Source organism: Rhinolophus hipposideros, assembly GCF_964194185.1.
Source record: "Rhinolophus hipposideros genome assembly, chromosome: 9".
NCBI classification, from domain to species: Eukaryota; Metazoa; Chordata; class Mammalia; order Chiroptera; family Rhinolophidae; genus Rhinolophus; species Rhinolophus hipposideros.
This window is the reverse complement of record NC_138055.1, coordinates 13,838,795-13,855,609: the sequence shown is the minus strand read 5'-3', so window position 1 is coordinate 13,855,609 and position 16,815 is coordinate 13,838,795. Positions and strand designations below refer to the sequence as shown.

At 44.6% G+C, this 16,815-nt stretch overlaps 1 protein-coding gene across 2 annotated transcripts in view; it reads left to right on the top strand.

The window, feature by feature from the left end:
* Nucleotides 1-16,815, top strand: part of RFX4 (regulatory factor X4) — a 139,258-nt gene that overhangs the window by 68,334 nt on the left and 54,109 nt on the right. For both annotated transcript variants that reach the window (XM_081060966.1, XM_081060967.1), the window contains exons 5-8: nucleotides 4,717-4,778; nucleotides 8,844-9,057; nucleotides 10,514-10,591; nucleotides 13,312-13,475. In XM_081060966.1, the coding sequence (XP_080917092.1) occupies nucleotides 4,717-4,778; nucleotides 8,844-9,057; nucleotides 10,514-10,591; nucleotides 13,312-13,475 (518 nt within the window). The remainder of the gene's footprint in view (nucleotides 1-4,716; nucleotides 4,779-8,843; nucleotides 9,058-10,513; nucleotides 10,592-13,311; nucleotides 13,476-16,815) is intronic.

Below are 16,815 nucleotides of genomic sequence, written 5' to 3'. Positions count from 1 at the left end.
GTACCTTCAAATCCCAGGACTGCTTGTTGTCACCTGTGTGGCTTTATGCGGGTTACTTAGCCTCTCCAGGTTTACTGTACAGAGGAAGCTGGCTTGTTGTAATGATTAACTGAGGTAATACGTGTAAAGTGGGTGGCACAGTGCCTAAGCCAGGACTGGACCCTGAAGTGTGTGTGCTTAACCGCTGCATACCACTGCTTCCCAAATTACTAGGAAAACTCAGGGGGCATGTAAGGCTTCATAGGAAGGCTCACAGGCTAGTGGGAGAGGCTCAGAGGAAGAGGGGAGAAGGTGCTGTCCTCGGGTGATTGGAGGGCAGCATCGGTTTGGCATTCCAAGGGGAGGGAAGGGAACAGCTTGTGCAGTGGTGGGGCCAGCAGCTGCCTGGAGCTCAGGGAGCACCTGGGGGAGTGGCAGGATTTGAGGCTAGGGTGTTCGGCTGGGGTGGGTCACAGAACCAGGCTGGGGTATTCGGCCTGGTGGACCAGCCTTAGGAGGCTGGATTTTTATCCAGTTTATCCAGCAAGAAGGCATCTACTGTTCTCAACAGGAAATGAAACGATCATATTTGGATTTCAGCAAGACTGGAAGCAGGGCAGACAGTTAGGAGTATGTATCTGGTGTCTAGGTAAGAGATCACGGGGCGGGGGGTGCTGGGGCAGGGCAGCGGAGAGAGAGAAGTGGCTGGGCTCAGGGGACGTCTTGGGCAGAACCAACAGGACATGGGTTGTGCAGCATCAGAGAGTGGAGTCCCTCCTGTGTCTGCCTTGGGTGACTCAGTACAGGGCGACGCTATCACAAAGATGGTAAAGACATTATTCAGAAGGGATAAGTAAAACCCATCAGCTATGGAGGGAGTCATAAATTAAATTGATCAACGAATTCACAGGCCCCATTTTCTAATTTGTTAACTCAAGATCATAATGCAAAGAAATACAAACACACAAAGGTTACGTTTTATTGCCTCATAGAGGTAGAACAGACAGCTCCAGAAGGCCTGTCCTCATGTCCCAGTGGCTCTGGTGCGTCTCTAGACCAGGGTTTATGGCCCCTGGTACCTTAGCCATGGGCCAGACAGTGCTGTTTGCTTTGTGGACATTATGTGAGACACCATTTGGATAAACACTTAGAAAGATTTCAGAACTTTGCCCATTCTCTTCAATCAAGTAATGATAAAGCTGAGCAGCCAAAAACATAAAAGTAAAAATGAAATGCAGCTTTTAAAAATTATCTAGATATTTTTTGCAGGGACCAGGGGATAATTTATTTTTTAAAAAGAAAAAGAACCATTCTAATATTCTAGTATATTTTTGGTGCTTCTTTCAAAATTAGCTTCAACTTCCTTTGTCAATTAGGAATATTTCTTGTAAGAAAATCCTTTTCTGCTTGCAGAAAAAAGTTGATTTCTCACACGAATGTTATACAAAAACCTTTGGTTCTACCCACAATTCCACTACCCTAACAAACATCCATTTTTTCCCCCATACTCTCTTTCCGTTCCTATAGTTGTACAAACATAAATTATAATCGTAGCATAAGTGTAGTTTGAGATCTGCTGTTTCATTTAACATTATGTCACAAGCATTTTCCAGGTTGTGACATAGTTTTGTTACCATCATTTTAAATGCCTCCATAATATTTTATTGAGTGTGTGTATATATACATATATATATGTATATGTATATATACATATATATGTATATATATACATATATATATATATATATATATATATATATATATATATAAAATCATTTATTTAGCTAATTTCCTAACACTGGACATTTATTTTGTTTCCAATTTTTCACTCTCACTAGTAGCCCTCTGCATAGCTTTTTCTTATTTTAGATTATTTCCTTGGAATTAATAGATCAAAAAGTATGAATATTTTTGTTGTAAAAATATTGGGAAAAAGCTTTTGGGGAAGGGTTGTACTAATAAACGATGTTCTCAGCAATGTATGAGTATTTCCGTTTTTCCACACCTTTCACAGCACTCAATATTGTCATTTTCAAACTGTCTGCTAATATCGGAGCATTAAACATGGTACCTTCCTGTTTGTCCATTTGCATAGCAGAAATGTCCCAGACTGAAATACAGGAAAATCTCTGCTCTTCCTCAGAAACGAGTATATATTTATCTTATGGATGCTGGGACTCTGTAACTTTAATGTATGATCGTCTTTGCTTGGGTTAGGTAGGAAACTCAGAATGCAAATTATAACCCATTTCTAACCAACGTGAAGAATCTACTGGCCCCATCTTTGTGCCGCCAGTGTTTTCCCTCAGTCTCTATTGGCATATCGATATCTGCTCATTATTGTACCTTTGTGAACAGCTACTTCTCATCTTGGCTCTGAAACCAATCACGTGATTAATGTCTGGAGGCCATACTTGGCCAGGGGTTAGTGTTAGTGGCCCAGAGTGATGAAGCCACTCAACCCTGTTGTGCTCTCAGACTGCATGACAGGGCGGAGTGCCTAGAGAGCCCTGTCACTGACCCCCGGGTCAGACCCCTTTCTGAATATATCACATTTTCTTCAGGTCACAACAATTTGAGAGAAACATAGACAAAGTGAGAAGCCCATGTCCTTAGCTTACAGGAGTTATGGTTAAAGAAACTAGGGATATTTGCCTACAAAAGTGACACCATTAAATAATTCACAGACACCTGAAGCTAATAATTTTTAAAAAGACCAAAAAGTCACAGAATTATCGCGTCATTTTGTTCAATATCATCACTATGTGATTAACATTTTAAAGCCCGTTTACTTCCAAAAGTGGTATCGTGATGTTATTTCATTAGATCCTCTAACCATTCTTGTGAGGAATGCAGCTTTTTCCATCCATTTTCAGATGAGGAAACGCTGCCCATTCTTCACTAGGTAGCTTCCTAACACACAGACGTGGTCAGGCTTCACACTACTCATTCTGGATTCTCGGTTCCTCTCTAATTTGTCTGCTTCTTTCCATCCCACTGCTGCCACTTTAACTGAGGCCACCATCATCCATTCCTCTGATTAGGAGAGGATTACATAAACCCCCGAGTCCCTGGATATCAGAGGAGGAATCTTAGGCACACAGAGAGGTTAAAGAGTATATCCAAGTTCAAACACCTAGCAGGGTCACAGTAAATGTCGAATGAATGAGAAAATCAGTCAGCAAGAGTATCATTGTGGCTGGAAGACGGTGTGAATAGATCAACGGATTCATCCCCACCTCTGAGAAAGTGCTCGGTGTTCATGCCCCACCCGTGGGACGTCAGCACCAACATATTGTCTCATGAAGGACACATGTAGGCTCCCTCTCTCACTCTGACCACGCGTGCCTGCTCGGTGCTGTACTAGAAGGGAAGGGAGTCTAGAAGAATTTGGTTCAACTTCAGAGAAAAGTCCCTGGAAGTAAAAGGAAATGAGTTATCAGGACAATCAGTGGCAATAACAGGTAACATTTATTGAGTCCTTACTAAGTACCAGGCACTGTTGCAAATTATTTACATACATTTACTTTTTAGATTTTCACAAAAATTCTGGAACAGGGACTATTATCATTCCCATTTTATTGATGAGGAAACTGAGTCATTTGAATGTTAAATAACTAAAGGGGGGGGCAGCTCACAAAAGGCTGAGCTTGGATCCAGTGCAGCTAGTCTAGCTCTGCAGCCTCTCGTAGGACTGCACTGTCCTGCCTCTCCACAAACATCAGCGCTGAAAACACCAGGGATGAGGCCCTTTGCTTGTGTTTCCACCTGGGCAGATGGCGCCTCCTCCCAGGTTTCTGGCAAATCGATGTGGTTATCCTGGGCAACAGCACTTAGGATCCTCCATCGCACCTGAGTAAAGGACACCCTCAAGGGCAGGGGGCAGGCTTCCTTGCTTCATTCAGTAAGTGAGAGTGGAGCTCTTCTCATGTGCCAAGCCTTGTGCCAGGTCCCTGTTTTCATGGAGCTTTCATTCTAGTGGAGGTGGCGTGGGGGGAGAAACAACAAAAACTAAGCACTCAGGGTAAGGGAACAAGATCCCTTCAGAGAGTGCTAAGTGAGAAGACATAGAGCGGGGCCACTTGATGGTGACTGCTGTGTGACTCTGCATTGGCTCGTCAGAGAAGCCCAGGGGGCATAGGGACCTCCCCCCAGAAATCCCTCGTGTTGTAAGGGGAGCCAGTCTTGTGACCATCTGATGGGGGTAGGGGGGAATTGCATTCCAGGAAGAGGGAACTGCAATACAAAGGTCCCCAGTGGGGAACAAGCCTGGTTGTGTTTTAGAAATAGGCAAAAAAGAAAAAGCCAGTGTGGCTGGGAGCTGGTGAGCAAGGGTGAGAATGGGAGGAGATGAAGTCCGGGAGGTAAGCGGGGACCCGGTCCCAGAGGCTGGGGGTGGGTTTTAGTTCCAGGTGTGATGGAAGCCATTGGAGGACTTTAAGCAGGGGAGTGACGGGTTCTGGATCACCGGTCTCTGCCTACGTTGTGAGTCGGAGGGGTGAAGCACGGAGCCACCATTGAGACCCCTCAGCATCCAGAGCCCCACAATCACTCAGATGCTCCCTTCCCACTTCCCTGACACCTGCTGTCTTCTCGGGGTCCCGATGGACTCCTCGTAAGTCATTGCAACCAAGGATGTATGGTTTCCTCCCTTCTTTAGATTGCTGTATGTGAAACTCAGTCCCTGTGCTCCCAACTTTTCCCGACGAGTAATCGATTTCTTCTGTTGACTTCCAGATCATAAGGCAGCAGTTTCCTCAGTTAACCACCAGAAGACTCGGGACCCGAGGACAGTCCAAGTAAGCACCAAAGCCCTTCCACCCACAGAGGCCTGGACCCCAGGCCTTCCATCCTGAGCTCCGTCCACAGGCCTGGCAGGAAATCTGTGCCTGGCCAGAGCATGAAGGAGCTTTACACAGCCGGGCCCTCTCTCCTAGGACCCGGAGAGAGAGGCCGTCTAAAAAGCCCAGGGCCACCTGGCCCAGCTGCTTTAAGGAATCTGACTTTGTGCCACCCTGCCTTTGAGTGTTTTTGTAAAATTGTCTTGAGCATCATTTAAAGGAGCACCTTGTAGCTCCTTGGACCATCTCCAGGTTACTTGGATCATTTCACTGAGCAAACTCTCTGTTTTCATAGTTTCTAGCGGGCAAAGGAGCAACCTGTACTAAACCCTGAGAGGGAGATGGGGTGGGAAGGGCCAGCCATACCGTGGTGCATGGGGCACACTGCTTCTCTTTCATCACTTCTGTCAACCAGCCAAACAATAGGTGCCTCACACTTTCTGTGTGTCAGGTATATGGTGCTAAGTGCTGGGAACATAGGAGCAAACATGTCACCACCTTCCGGGAGCATATGTTCTGGTGGGGAAGACGGAGAAAAGACAGACGGTGGCAAAGAAGTTTGTCATGGAGAATAACAGAAGGGGAGTGGCCTCATTTAGAAAGGGTAGTCCTGGAAGGCCTTTCTGAGGAGTGAGAAGGATGTATGGACACCTGTCTCCTAGTGAGTCAGTGGGAGGGAAATTTCTGCCTTTCCTGTTCCGGCTGCACTAACATCTGGGTTTATAAGACTTGCCTCGACGGGTGTTTCAGAAATTGTTGGACGTTAGTTAATAGATTCTGTGAAAAAGGTCCGGTGGCCATGTAAGTTTGGTGAGCCCTAGGTTAAACAGGTTCCTTGATGCAGAACTTTTTAAAACCTTTATTATGCTAATGTACACGGTGACTCCACTAGAGGGTGCCTTATTATGCAGCATTTCTAAACATGTTGACTATGTTGAGTAGCAGGTCAGCACTTACTGACTTAGAAAATACTGAAACTTTAAAAGAAAAACAACAAAAACCCTCCACATAAGACTTGTCAGACTTGTCACTAAGAGTGATTCAAAAGCAGCATGTCCAATACTGCTCCCTCCTCCCCTTCCTGGGCAGCGCATTCCCTCCTCCAATGGTGGGTTTAGCTGTGGGACCCAGGTAAGTAAAGAAAGTGGATGATCAAACCGGGAGGAAACCCTTTCGGGTCAAGTTCTGAAAAGACCGAGACTCATTTTTGTGTGTGGCTCAGAAGCTCTAGGGGTGAGTTCCAAAGAGACTTAACAGAACATTTTTGAATGAGGGACATTTGGAATAAATTTCTCGTAATCTTGCAAGGTGACAACACTGAAAATCCAATCTTATTTCTACTGAGAAATTCCAGTATCTGTTTTAAAATGAGGTTTCAGCTTTGGTAAGAGTGTGAACATAAAAGCCCAATTCGTCCTTCCTTGTTTAATGGTAGCACAGTGGTTGGCATGCAATGGGCAATTCACAGTGTTGGCTGAACAGATAAGTGGATGGATGGAAGAATGCTGAATGCATGGAAATGAATTATTCCCACCCCACCCCCCTGCCCACCCTCCACCCCCGCTTACAGTCTCTAGAGAATCACTGGCTCCAAAACATTGCTGCCCATTTCTGAGAGTAGAAATAGTAAAGATAGTATAGAAAGGTTTCCCATCCTACATAAACATCTGTCTCCATGTGACAGCCCCCTTTGGTTTTTGTTTTTCCTTTAGCCTAGAGGTTGGCAAGTTGGGCAACACTTCTTTAGAAATACCATGTAATCAATTTCATTGTTTCCTGTCCATAAGAATCCTCCAGGGTTGGTCACATCTCCAACCAGTCGAAAGGTGATAAGAAGCTCTAGTCTCCAGCCTGCCCCTGGGCCTTCTAGAAACAATTCCTCAGCTAATTTCCCTGGACCGAATACACTGAGGGTGTGGGGTGACTAGTGGAGAGTGTGTTGGTGTGCCCTGCAGAGCCAAAACAGAAAAATTAACAAGTGATCAGGGCAATAGCTTCCTGTAGTTGTGGATTATAGCAACATACACCTGAAAAATCAAGAAATGGTCTGATCTGAATTGTTATTACTATCTTGCTCTTAAGAAATTATAAAGGAGAACTTTGTAAAGTTAGGGAGATGTGTCATAACTGCCTTCCCACCTGAAGGGCACTTCTCGAGCAAACGGAACCATCCCCTCCCCCTCCCACAGGACTGGCTTTGAGTTGGAAAGGCAGTTATGACAGTTGGGAAGTAGAAGGTACAGAAGACAGAGATCAGCTCCACACACAGAGAACTTTCTGATCACTGTACCGACCTAAAATGAACTGGACAGCCTTCGGAGGGTCTGAGTTCTTCATCCCAGGATGTATTCAGATAGAAGAGAGATGCCCACTCAGGAGAAATATGACAGAATGGTACCGGGAGGAAGAGGGGGCGGGAGAGGGAAGGTTATGCGTGCTTGTCTCTCCCCTCCCTGTGAAGCCTCTCCCACAACTCAAAATGCTTTCTTATTTGTATTGTGTTGTAATAATCACCAACCATATCTCCATGAGTAGAAAAGAATAGTTAATATGTTATACAGCATTTCTGAAAGCGAGGTCCATGAATTATTTATATTAGTATTGCTGTGTGATTGTAAAAATCTACTTTAGACCTACTAAATCAGAATCTTTGCGGGTGGAGCCCAGGAGTCTCTATTTTAACATGTTCTGTATGTGATTCTTACTATTAGTAAAGTTGGAGAGTCACCGGCTTAGTGGTTAAAAGCACTTTCTTTGGAGGTTCAAATCCTGCCTCTACTTCTTACTCACTATGTGATCTTGGGAATGTTACTTAAATTATCTGGGCCTTAGTTCCCTAGTCTGTAAAATGGGGATAAGAATTGGCTCCAGCCTCACAGGGGCTTTGTAAGATTAAATAAGTTAATGTGTGTAAAGCACTTAGCACCTTGTGAGCTGGCTGTGATGGGCACCCCATTTTTCAGTCGTAGGTAATGACAGGCCCTCCAACAACTGGGTATCTCAGAGCCAGGAATGGGATGCAGGTGCTTAATCCAGCAGGCTAGTCCCTCTCAAACTGATGGGCCTCAGAATTACCTGGGATGCTTGTTTCAATGCTGATTCTTGGGCCCCATTCCCATGTTCGTAATCAGTAGGTCTGGGGCCTAGGAATCTGTCTTTCTATTGGCCTCGCAGATGACGCTGACAAAGTCAAAGTTTATAACCCCACCGTGCAGTGTTTGCACCGTGCAGTGTAGCCTGGTGGCTTTGTAGTTAAACAGACCTGTGTTCAAGAACCTGTTCTTCCCCTAAACAGCTGTATAAATTTGAGCAAATTAAGCCTCTATGTTCTCATGTATAAAAAGACTGCAATAACCCCCATTTCATAGTGTTATTTTACAAATTAGTGTACATGCATACTTTGCAAAGTGCCTAGCACATAGCAGGTGTTTAGTAGAGTATAGCTAAAATCCAAACAAAATGCAGCCTCCATCCCTCATTAGTCTGAATTGAAAATATTGCTGTTATTAAGCCCAATTTGAGTTAATAAAGCTTCTGGTCTTTGAAACCCTGAATTTATCTTTTTTAAGATGCAGTTCTTTAAGACTACCTTTTACTGCTTGAGAAAAACAGTCCAAATGAATTTATGTTGGTGGTAAAGTTTGCAGTCATAAACACACCTTTCTTCTTGGGTCTCCACAGAAGGGGAAACTCAGATTCTGTACCCCTGGGATCATATTTCACTAGATATAAGAGATTAAGTACAAATGGAAAATTTTTCATTCCCCTTTCTGCTTTGTAAAGTATTTGACTTAACATTTTCTGTAGGAGGCAATTTTGGTTATTTTTACCTGCTTGATTGATGGCTGGCAGCATGGAACTTGGGTTTAATTCTAGATTTCCGAGATGTCGAACCTTACAGGAGCGTTAACTCTTGTAGCCCAGGGAGGATGGGCCCAGTCATCCTTGGCCTTGGGAAACCCCTGGCTCAGGAACCCCCACCTAATAATGATGCCTGCGGGTCTCTCTCTGTGTGTGGCCCAGGTACCATTACTACGGCATTGCGGTGAAGGAAAACTCCCAATATTATGATGTGATGTATTCCAAGAAAGGAGCCGCCTGGGTGAGCGAGACGGGCAAGAAAGAAGTGAGCAAACAAACGGTGGCATATTCACCCCGGTCCAAACTTGGAACGCTGCTGCCGGAGTTTCCAAATGTCAAAGAGTTGAATCTGCCAGCCAGTCTGCCCGAGGAGAAGGTGACCACATCTGAAGGGAGTGGGCGATTTCTCTCTTTCTCTCACACAACACACTCACACACACACACACACACACACACACACACACACGTACACTTTAATTGCAAAATGGTGAATTTGAAAATATAAAGCTAGAAATCTGAATGAAGTATGGACTTTAGTTGATAATGTATAATATCAGTATTAGTTCATTAGTCATGACAACTGTGCCATCCTGACATAAGGTGTTAACAGTAGAGGTAAATGGGTGCGAGGTATATGGGAAGTCCCTGTATTGCCTTCAAAACTGGGCTACAAACCTAATACTGCTCTAAAATAAAAAAAGTTTATCTACCTATCTACCTGCTTACCCACCGACGTACCACGCTTCTTACCCTTCTATTTCTCATTTCACAAAGGAAGGACCCCTCTCCTCTAGGTTGCTTTTTTATAGGATAAAGTTTATTTTCCCAGGTGCCGCAGAGGATATGGTGAAATTATAGTCCCTCAGACAAAGAAGATTTTATAGGTATAGTGACCCAGATAGTTTGGGACATAGGGTGTCGGGAGGAAGTTACTGGAAACACAAATTTGGGGACTTGCCCCTGGTGATCACATCTCTCACACACCTCTCTTGCTGCAGCCCAGGCCTAGTAGGAACTGAGCTTCTATCCACAGATTGTGCTGGGAGCTGGGAGGCTGCAGTGAATGAGACCTGAGTCCTGCTCTCAGGAGCTCAGTCAAGCGGGCTAGATGCTTGTATAAGCAAACTAAGTGTATATTGGATACACACGTCTGTGTTCTGAAACAAAAAGAATATCTGTAAAGAATGCTTTTTAAATCTAAGAACCAGGTAAACCTTTATTTTATCCCTCAAATTTTTTTTTTCAACAGACTTCCTGTAGCATAGCTTTACAATTCTTGGATAAAAGGAGCTGGAGTTCAAATTCTTTTGCGAAGTCAATTCTAGAGAATTTCCAAATGTCTTTTGTGATTTGGGCAAAAGCACCTCTTCTTATAAATACACACTGTGTTTTAACTTTCCAGTATCTCAGCTGATGAGGAGAATTTAACTCAGTAAGCCCTACTGAACGCGACTGTGTGCCAGGCACACAGTGCTAAATGCTGGATATACAAGTATAAATAATACTCCATTTTATTTTCCCAGAGCTCACAGTTTCAGGGGGTGGAGAATGGGGGCAGAGGCAGAAACCTGTGTATTCCATGCCAAGGGTGAGTGAGTGCTCTGATGGAGAAACACACCCAAGTGCCCTGGGAGCCCAGAGGAGGGAGCTGAGGGTCAGAGAGCGTCACCCATGACAGTGAGTGTCGTGGAGGTCCTTGCAGGATGGGTAGGTGTTAGGTGAACTTCATCCCCTCAACCGGGAATAAATGACTTGAAAATTGAAATTCCAAGGGCAGTGGTAACGTGTATTAATGTGTGTCTTTATTGTTGAACCTTCCCCATCCCCCACAGGTTTCTACCTTTATTATGATGTACAGAACACACTGTCAGAGAATACTGGACACTGTGATAAGAGCCAACTTTGATGAGGTAGGTCAACAAGTGAGCTATGAATACTCTGAATTAAAATGGCATGATAACACTGGCTCCTATTTCACGCCCTCCCACTGGGTGCCAGATCCACACAGTGGTTCTAAGAACCGGGCACCATTATCCCCATTTTACAGCTCTCCCGCGAGAACAGCGGTTGGCATGGCCTTTTCCTTGATCCAACTGAGTGAGACACATCCTGCCTGATTAGCTTACTAGGGAGACAGTGTTGCCAGGGTATCATTATACCCAGAATTATAGATTAAGGAAAACTTTCCTATACTTTGGATTTCATCTTTCCCCGAGGCTCGTCCACTTTGGTGCATTTGGACCTGGTTACCCTCCATTCTCAAGGTCTGGTCTACATGTCCATCAAATCCTGCCAGTAGGGCACTGAAATAGATAATCCGGTAGACTTACTTTAAATAATCATTTTTAACCATTTGCCTCTGCTTATTTTACCACTCATGCTTGCAAAGATTAAGAACTTCTTCCTTCTGTCTAATAATAAGTTTCCATTTGTTAAATGCCTTACATTGTTATGTAAGTAATCTGATTTCATCTGAACAATAGGAAGACATCTCTAGCTCCACTGCACGAAAGCTGATAATTCTCATATGTTTAGTCCTGAGCTCCAGATTCAATTGACTTGATGTCTAACTTAACATGAGCAAATCGGAGCGCTCACTTCCTGCCCCAGATCTGTTTTCCAAGTCTTACGTTACCACCACCATCCACCCAGTTGCTCAAGCCATAAATCTTGATTCTTCTCTTTCTGTCCCCCTTCATGTCAGTCTGTCGGGAGGTCCTGTCGGCTCTACCTCCTGACATAAACACTGTCTGTCCATTTCACATCTAACGCCCAAGTACCGGCTCTCGAGCTTTACACTGTTCTCCGTCTGTCCTTTTCTTCTCACTCCGAGGAGCCAGGATCACAGGACATTAAGTGATCTAAGATGCCAGAGGAGGAAGGGAGCTCCAAACTGAACAGTACACCCTCTACAAAGGGTCCTCCCGAGTCTGAGGATTGATCAGGGCTCCCTGTGCTTCTTGAACAGGCTTGAAACAGACAGATGCCTGCGAAAGACACTGATTTTCCACAGATTTATTTTAACATACACAGCCGCTGATCTTTTCCAGAATTTCTGCTAGAAATTGCTCATCAAAAAAAAAAAAAAAGGAGTAGGGCTTTATGCAACGAAAGCTTAGAAAAGCAAATGAATTCAGAATCTAAGAAATCCTAGGAATCATCTAGGCAGATCTTCTTACCCTGAGTTGGAAGGGCAGGGAGGGTAGTCTAGGACCCAGCTGGGATTCCCAGGGGCGAGCTGGGAGCAGGGTACAGTGGAAGGTCCGCTGGAAGGCAAGTACCTCGTCCAAGAAATGTGGCCATCCCAGGCCTAGCCAGGCCAACCGTTAGCCACCAGGTGTTCCTTGACAAGTGAGCAGAGCCAGAATGGGGAGATTCTGGCTGAAGATTCGTAGTAGTAGGAGGAGCAATAAGTGAGAGAACCTATGCAAACTTCCTGGCATACACTAGGCACTCAATAAATAAAGCCAATGCCAAGAATAGTACCACCTCCAAAGTGTGAGACTGGGGCACTAAATTATCTCCTGCATCGGATCAGGAGGAATGTGGGGACACGGACAAGGATGATGCCATAGGTGGGGGTGCAAGAGTGCCCATCTGAGGGAGACAGAGGGAGATAATCCAAGAACCAAGTAGAGCCCATGAGAATTCCCAAAAATTCAGTTATTCCCAAACTTTAAGGTAAGCCACTCAGTTTTGGCTGAGGTCTAGATATTTTAAAGTCTAGATGTTTTGAAGTCTAGATATTAGTATATATACCAGGTACCCACCTTCCTTTTCCCTTCGCTCCCCTCTGCTCCCCACCCTCCTCTCTCCTGACCTCCAGCTCACACACTGAAAGATACAGGTGTAGGGGGGTCATCAGTGGGTCCTCTGCCTTGGACAGTCACTCCACCATTCCTTCATCAACAACACAGCTTGAGTTCCTGCCATCATCACATTAGTAACAATAACTCCATGTTTGAGAGCCTACTGTATTTCTGCTCTGCACTAGTGGTTGGGGTGGCAGTGCCCACATAGCTACTGCCTAGACATCAACATCTAGCGTCCCATAATGGCACCAACCGGCCGGGTCTCTTTGGGAAAACGGAGGAATTTGGATATCAAGAGGCCCTTGCACTTTATCTAGTTTTCAGCGCACAAGTTTGACTCAGGAGACATTTGTTTGTGGCACCTATTCTCCTCCCTTTCCAGACGCATTCCCCTTACCAGCAACTCACACGCCACTGTTCCCTTCCTTTCCAAAACACCCAGGGCCCCCAGCGCACCCAGCAAGCCCAGAGAATAGTGAGCTCTAATGCTCTGAGCTTTCAAAAAGCAATATCCTCCCTTCCCTGCCTTAAACTTCTCCCAGACCACGATAAGCATGAAGAGCACAGCAGAGCCCAGGCTGCCAGGCCGAGTGGCTGTCCAGCAGTGTGCATGCCACACATGTGGGCACGCGGAAGACATGGGACAGGAGGACCTCCCAGGGCCGCCTAAGACTCACCCGGCTGGGGTGGCCTCTGCCATGGCAGGGCAAGTAGATAACAGTGTGGCAGACTGGGTTGGCCCTGGCCCAGTCCCACAGCTCGGTTGCCAGGGCCCCGTGTAACCTCATGGCCCCTCTCCTCTCTGTGGGTCGACACAGGTTCAAAGTTTCCTTCTGCACTTTTGGCAAGGAATGCCGCCCCACATGCTGCCGGTGCTGGGCTCCTCCACGGTGGTGAACATTGTCGGCGTCTGTGACTCCATCCTCTACAAGGCTATCTCCGGGGTGCTGATGCCCACCGTGCTGCAGGCCTTGCCTGACAGGTGGGTGACTGCTCTCCCCGCCTCCCTCTCGCCGGGTCCCCGGCGTGTGCTGCTCCTGCTTCTCTTGTATTGAGTATAATTATGCACTGTGTGGGGGCTTCTCTCAGCGTGACTATTGGACTTCTAAAAATAAAATTTCTTATTCTTGACTATAAATCAAAATGTTGACGTTGTGAACCATTTACAGGGTTCAAAATGCAAAAGGTCTAACATGGTGCAGACTGAAAAGTTCCCCCATGCTTGTTCCCCAGGCACCCCGGTCTCCTCCCCAGAGCATCAGATATAACCGTTTTCTTGGGGGTCTGTCCAAATCTGCTGGGCACGTGTAACCAATGCACGTACATGTAATGGCCTTTTTCTCTTTCCTACTGAAATAGCGACATACTGTATATATTGTTCTTTGCTTAAAAAACAATCTTGGAGATGATGCCCCTCTAGGTGCCCTCCCCGCGGGGCTCTATGCTGCCCTCTGGACCACCTGGACCACCTCACAGGGGGCCCTTCCCACCCACACCCCTTCAATCTGGGACCAGCCAGTGAGGGTGAGGTGGGGACCAGAGTAAAGCCAGGACATTAACTGTCTGCCTCCCTCCCTGTGAGGTCGCCTCAGGCTGGCCATGGCCCTGCACAGGGTTCTGCTGCCTTCCGGGTGGTCCTTTGGACACGGAGGTAGAGGAGAGCCCGCTGCCCCTGATCCCTGGTTGAAGCAATCTCCCGATGGCTTCCTCTAGGCCTGTCTTCACCTTTGTCATGTGTCCCTTGTCAAAAAGCCCTCCTCTTTCTAGTGGCATCTGTTTGCTGTTGAGACTGTCACACAGAGTATTGCACTTTGATCTATAAAGAAGTTGTTTTTTCTTGTTTCACGCCTGCATACTGTTCCCCTGCATTGAATTTAATCAGTTGTCTGGACGTTTCAGTCTTGTCCCACTACAAACAATGCTGTCACAAATGCTGCGTTGCGTACATGCTTTTACCTGGTGGAGTGCATTCGTTTCTTAGGACGATACTAACAAAATCACACAAACTGGGTGGTGTAAAACAACAGAAATGTGTTCCCTGACCGTTCCGAAGGCCAGGAGTCTGAAATCCAGGTGTTGGCAGGTTCGGTTCCCTCCAGAGACTCTGAGGGAGGATTTGTTCCAGGCCTCTCACCCAGCTCCTGGTGGGTGCTGCCAATGCTTGGTATTCCTCGGCTGGTCACTGCCTCCCTTTGGTCTCTGCCTCCATCTTCACATTGACTCCCACTCTGTGTCCCACTGTCTCTTATGAGGACACTTAGCATCGAGTGTAAGGCCCACCCAGTTAATCCAAGCTCTCATCCCAAGAGCCTTAATTTAATCACACCTACAAAGCCCTCTTACCAAATAAGTTTACCTTCACTGGTTCTAGGGGGACATATTTGTGGGGGTGGGGATGGGCGGGGAACCTCCATTCATCCTATTACTTGGCATGTATGTGCAAGATAAATTCCTAGAAGGCCGACTTCCTAGTTCACAGGATGTGTGCCTCAAACTTTTCTCAGTAAACTTTTAATTTGCATTTCTCTTATTATGGATGGAATTGAATATCTCTTCACGTCTTTCAGAGTGATTTCTATTTTCTTTCCCGTGAACTCTGTTCTTAGCCTTTGACCGTCTTTCTATCTGGTGGTTGATATTTATCTCATTGATTTTTTAAGAGCTCATTATTTATTAGGGATAGTAATCATGTATCTGTAATAAGAGTTACAAATAGCTTTTTCTTGTTCTTTTGTCTTTGCCATAAAGAAAATATATTTGTGTAGTTGAATTTATCCTTGTTTTCATGGCTTCTGGGTTTTGTATCAGAGTTTTAAAAGTCTTGCCTCCTCTACTGTAATTATCCCATGGTTTTTGTTTGGGGTTTTGTTTTTTGTTTGTTTGTTTGTTTGTTTGTTTCATAAAAGGAATCTGGAAGCTTCCCATCCCTTTTCCCCTAAGGTCTAAAATCGTTTAAATAGCATTGAAATTATTTGCTCTTGAAGATGACATACACTTAATTCCCCTTTGAAGGCGTCTGGGCCTGGTGTTTTGTGGGGTAAATTTTTGAAATTTTTCTTCTTTCTTTCCTATAGTAATTGGTCAATTTAGATTTTCTGTCTTCTCTGCGGTAACTTTTGGTAAATTATATTTTCCTATATATTATCCTTTTTTTCCAGATCTTTAAATGTATTTGCTTAGGGTGGAGCAAAGTGGGTGTGGGTTTGTAGACTCACTGAACTTCTTGTGTCTGTGATTATTTCCGCTTTCCTACATTTTAGTTTGTGTAGTTGTGTATTCTTACATTTCTTTGTAATTAGGTTACCTAATTTTATTTTTTCAAGAAACCAGCTCTTGGATATACTTATTGGTGCTATTATCATTTCCTTTTTCTAGTATATTAATATCTGCTTTTATTTTATTAACTCATTTCTTTACCCTTCTTACGTTGCCTCTGTTATTCATTTCCTGAACACATATTTATTGCCTCCTATGTGTCTGGTCCAGTTCTAGGAGCTTGAGTTACATAAGTGACTCCCCCACCAAAAAAACAATTAACTAAAAAAATAGATACTTGATTTATTTGCTTTTTTTAACTTCATTATTATTTTTCTCATTTCTCAATTATAGTTGACATTCAGTATTATGTTAGTTTCAGGTATACAGTGTAGTGATTAGGCATTTTTATAATTTATGAAGTGATCCCCTGATGAGTCTAGTACCCACCTGGCACCGTACGTAGTTATTACCCTATTATTGACTATATTTCCTATGCCCTACTTTGCAACCCCATGCCTATTTGGTAGCTACCAATTTGCACTTCTTTATCCCTTCACCTCTTTCACACAACTCTCCAATCCCCATCCCATTTGGTAACCATCAGTTTGTTCTCTGTATCTATGAGTCTGTTCCTGTTTTGTTTTTGTTTGTTTTGTTCTTTAGATTTCACATATAAGTGAGATAATATGGTAGTTGTCTCTCTCCATCTGACTTATTTCACTTAGCATGACACTCTCTAGGTCCATTCATGTTGTCGCACATAGTAAGATTTCATTCTTTTTTATGGCCGAGTAATATTCCGTTGTATAAATATACCACATCTTCTTTATCCAGTCGTCTATCAATGGGCACTTAGGTTGCTTCCACATCTTGGCTATTGTAAATAGTGCTGCAGTGAACATAGGGGTACATCTATCTTTTCAAATTAGTGTTTTGGATTTCTTAGGATAAATGCCCAAGTGTAGAATAGCTGGATCAGATGGTAGTTATGTAGTTGGATTTATCCTTGTTTTTATGGCTTCCTTCTGGATTTTGTATTCTAGGTTTTTTTTGTTTTGTTTTTT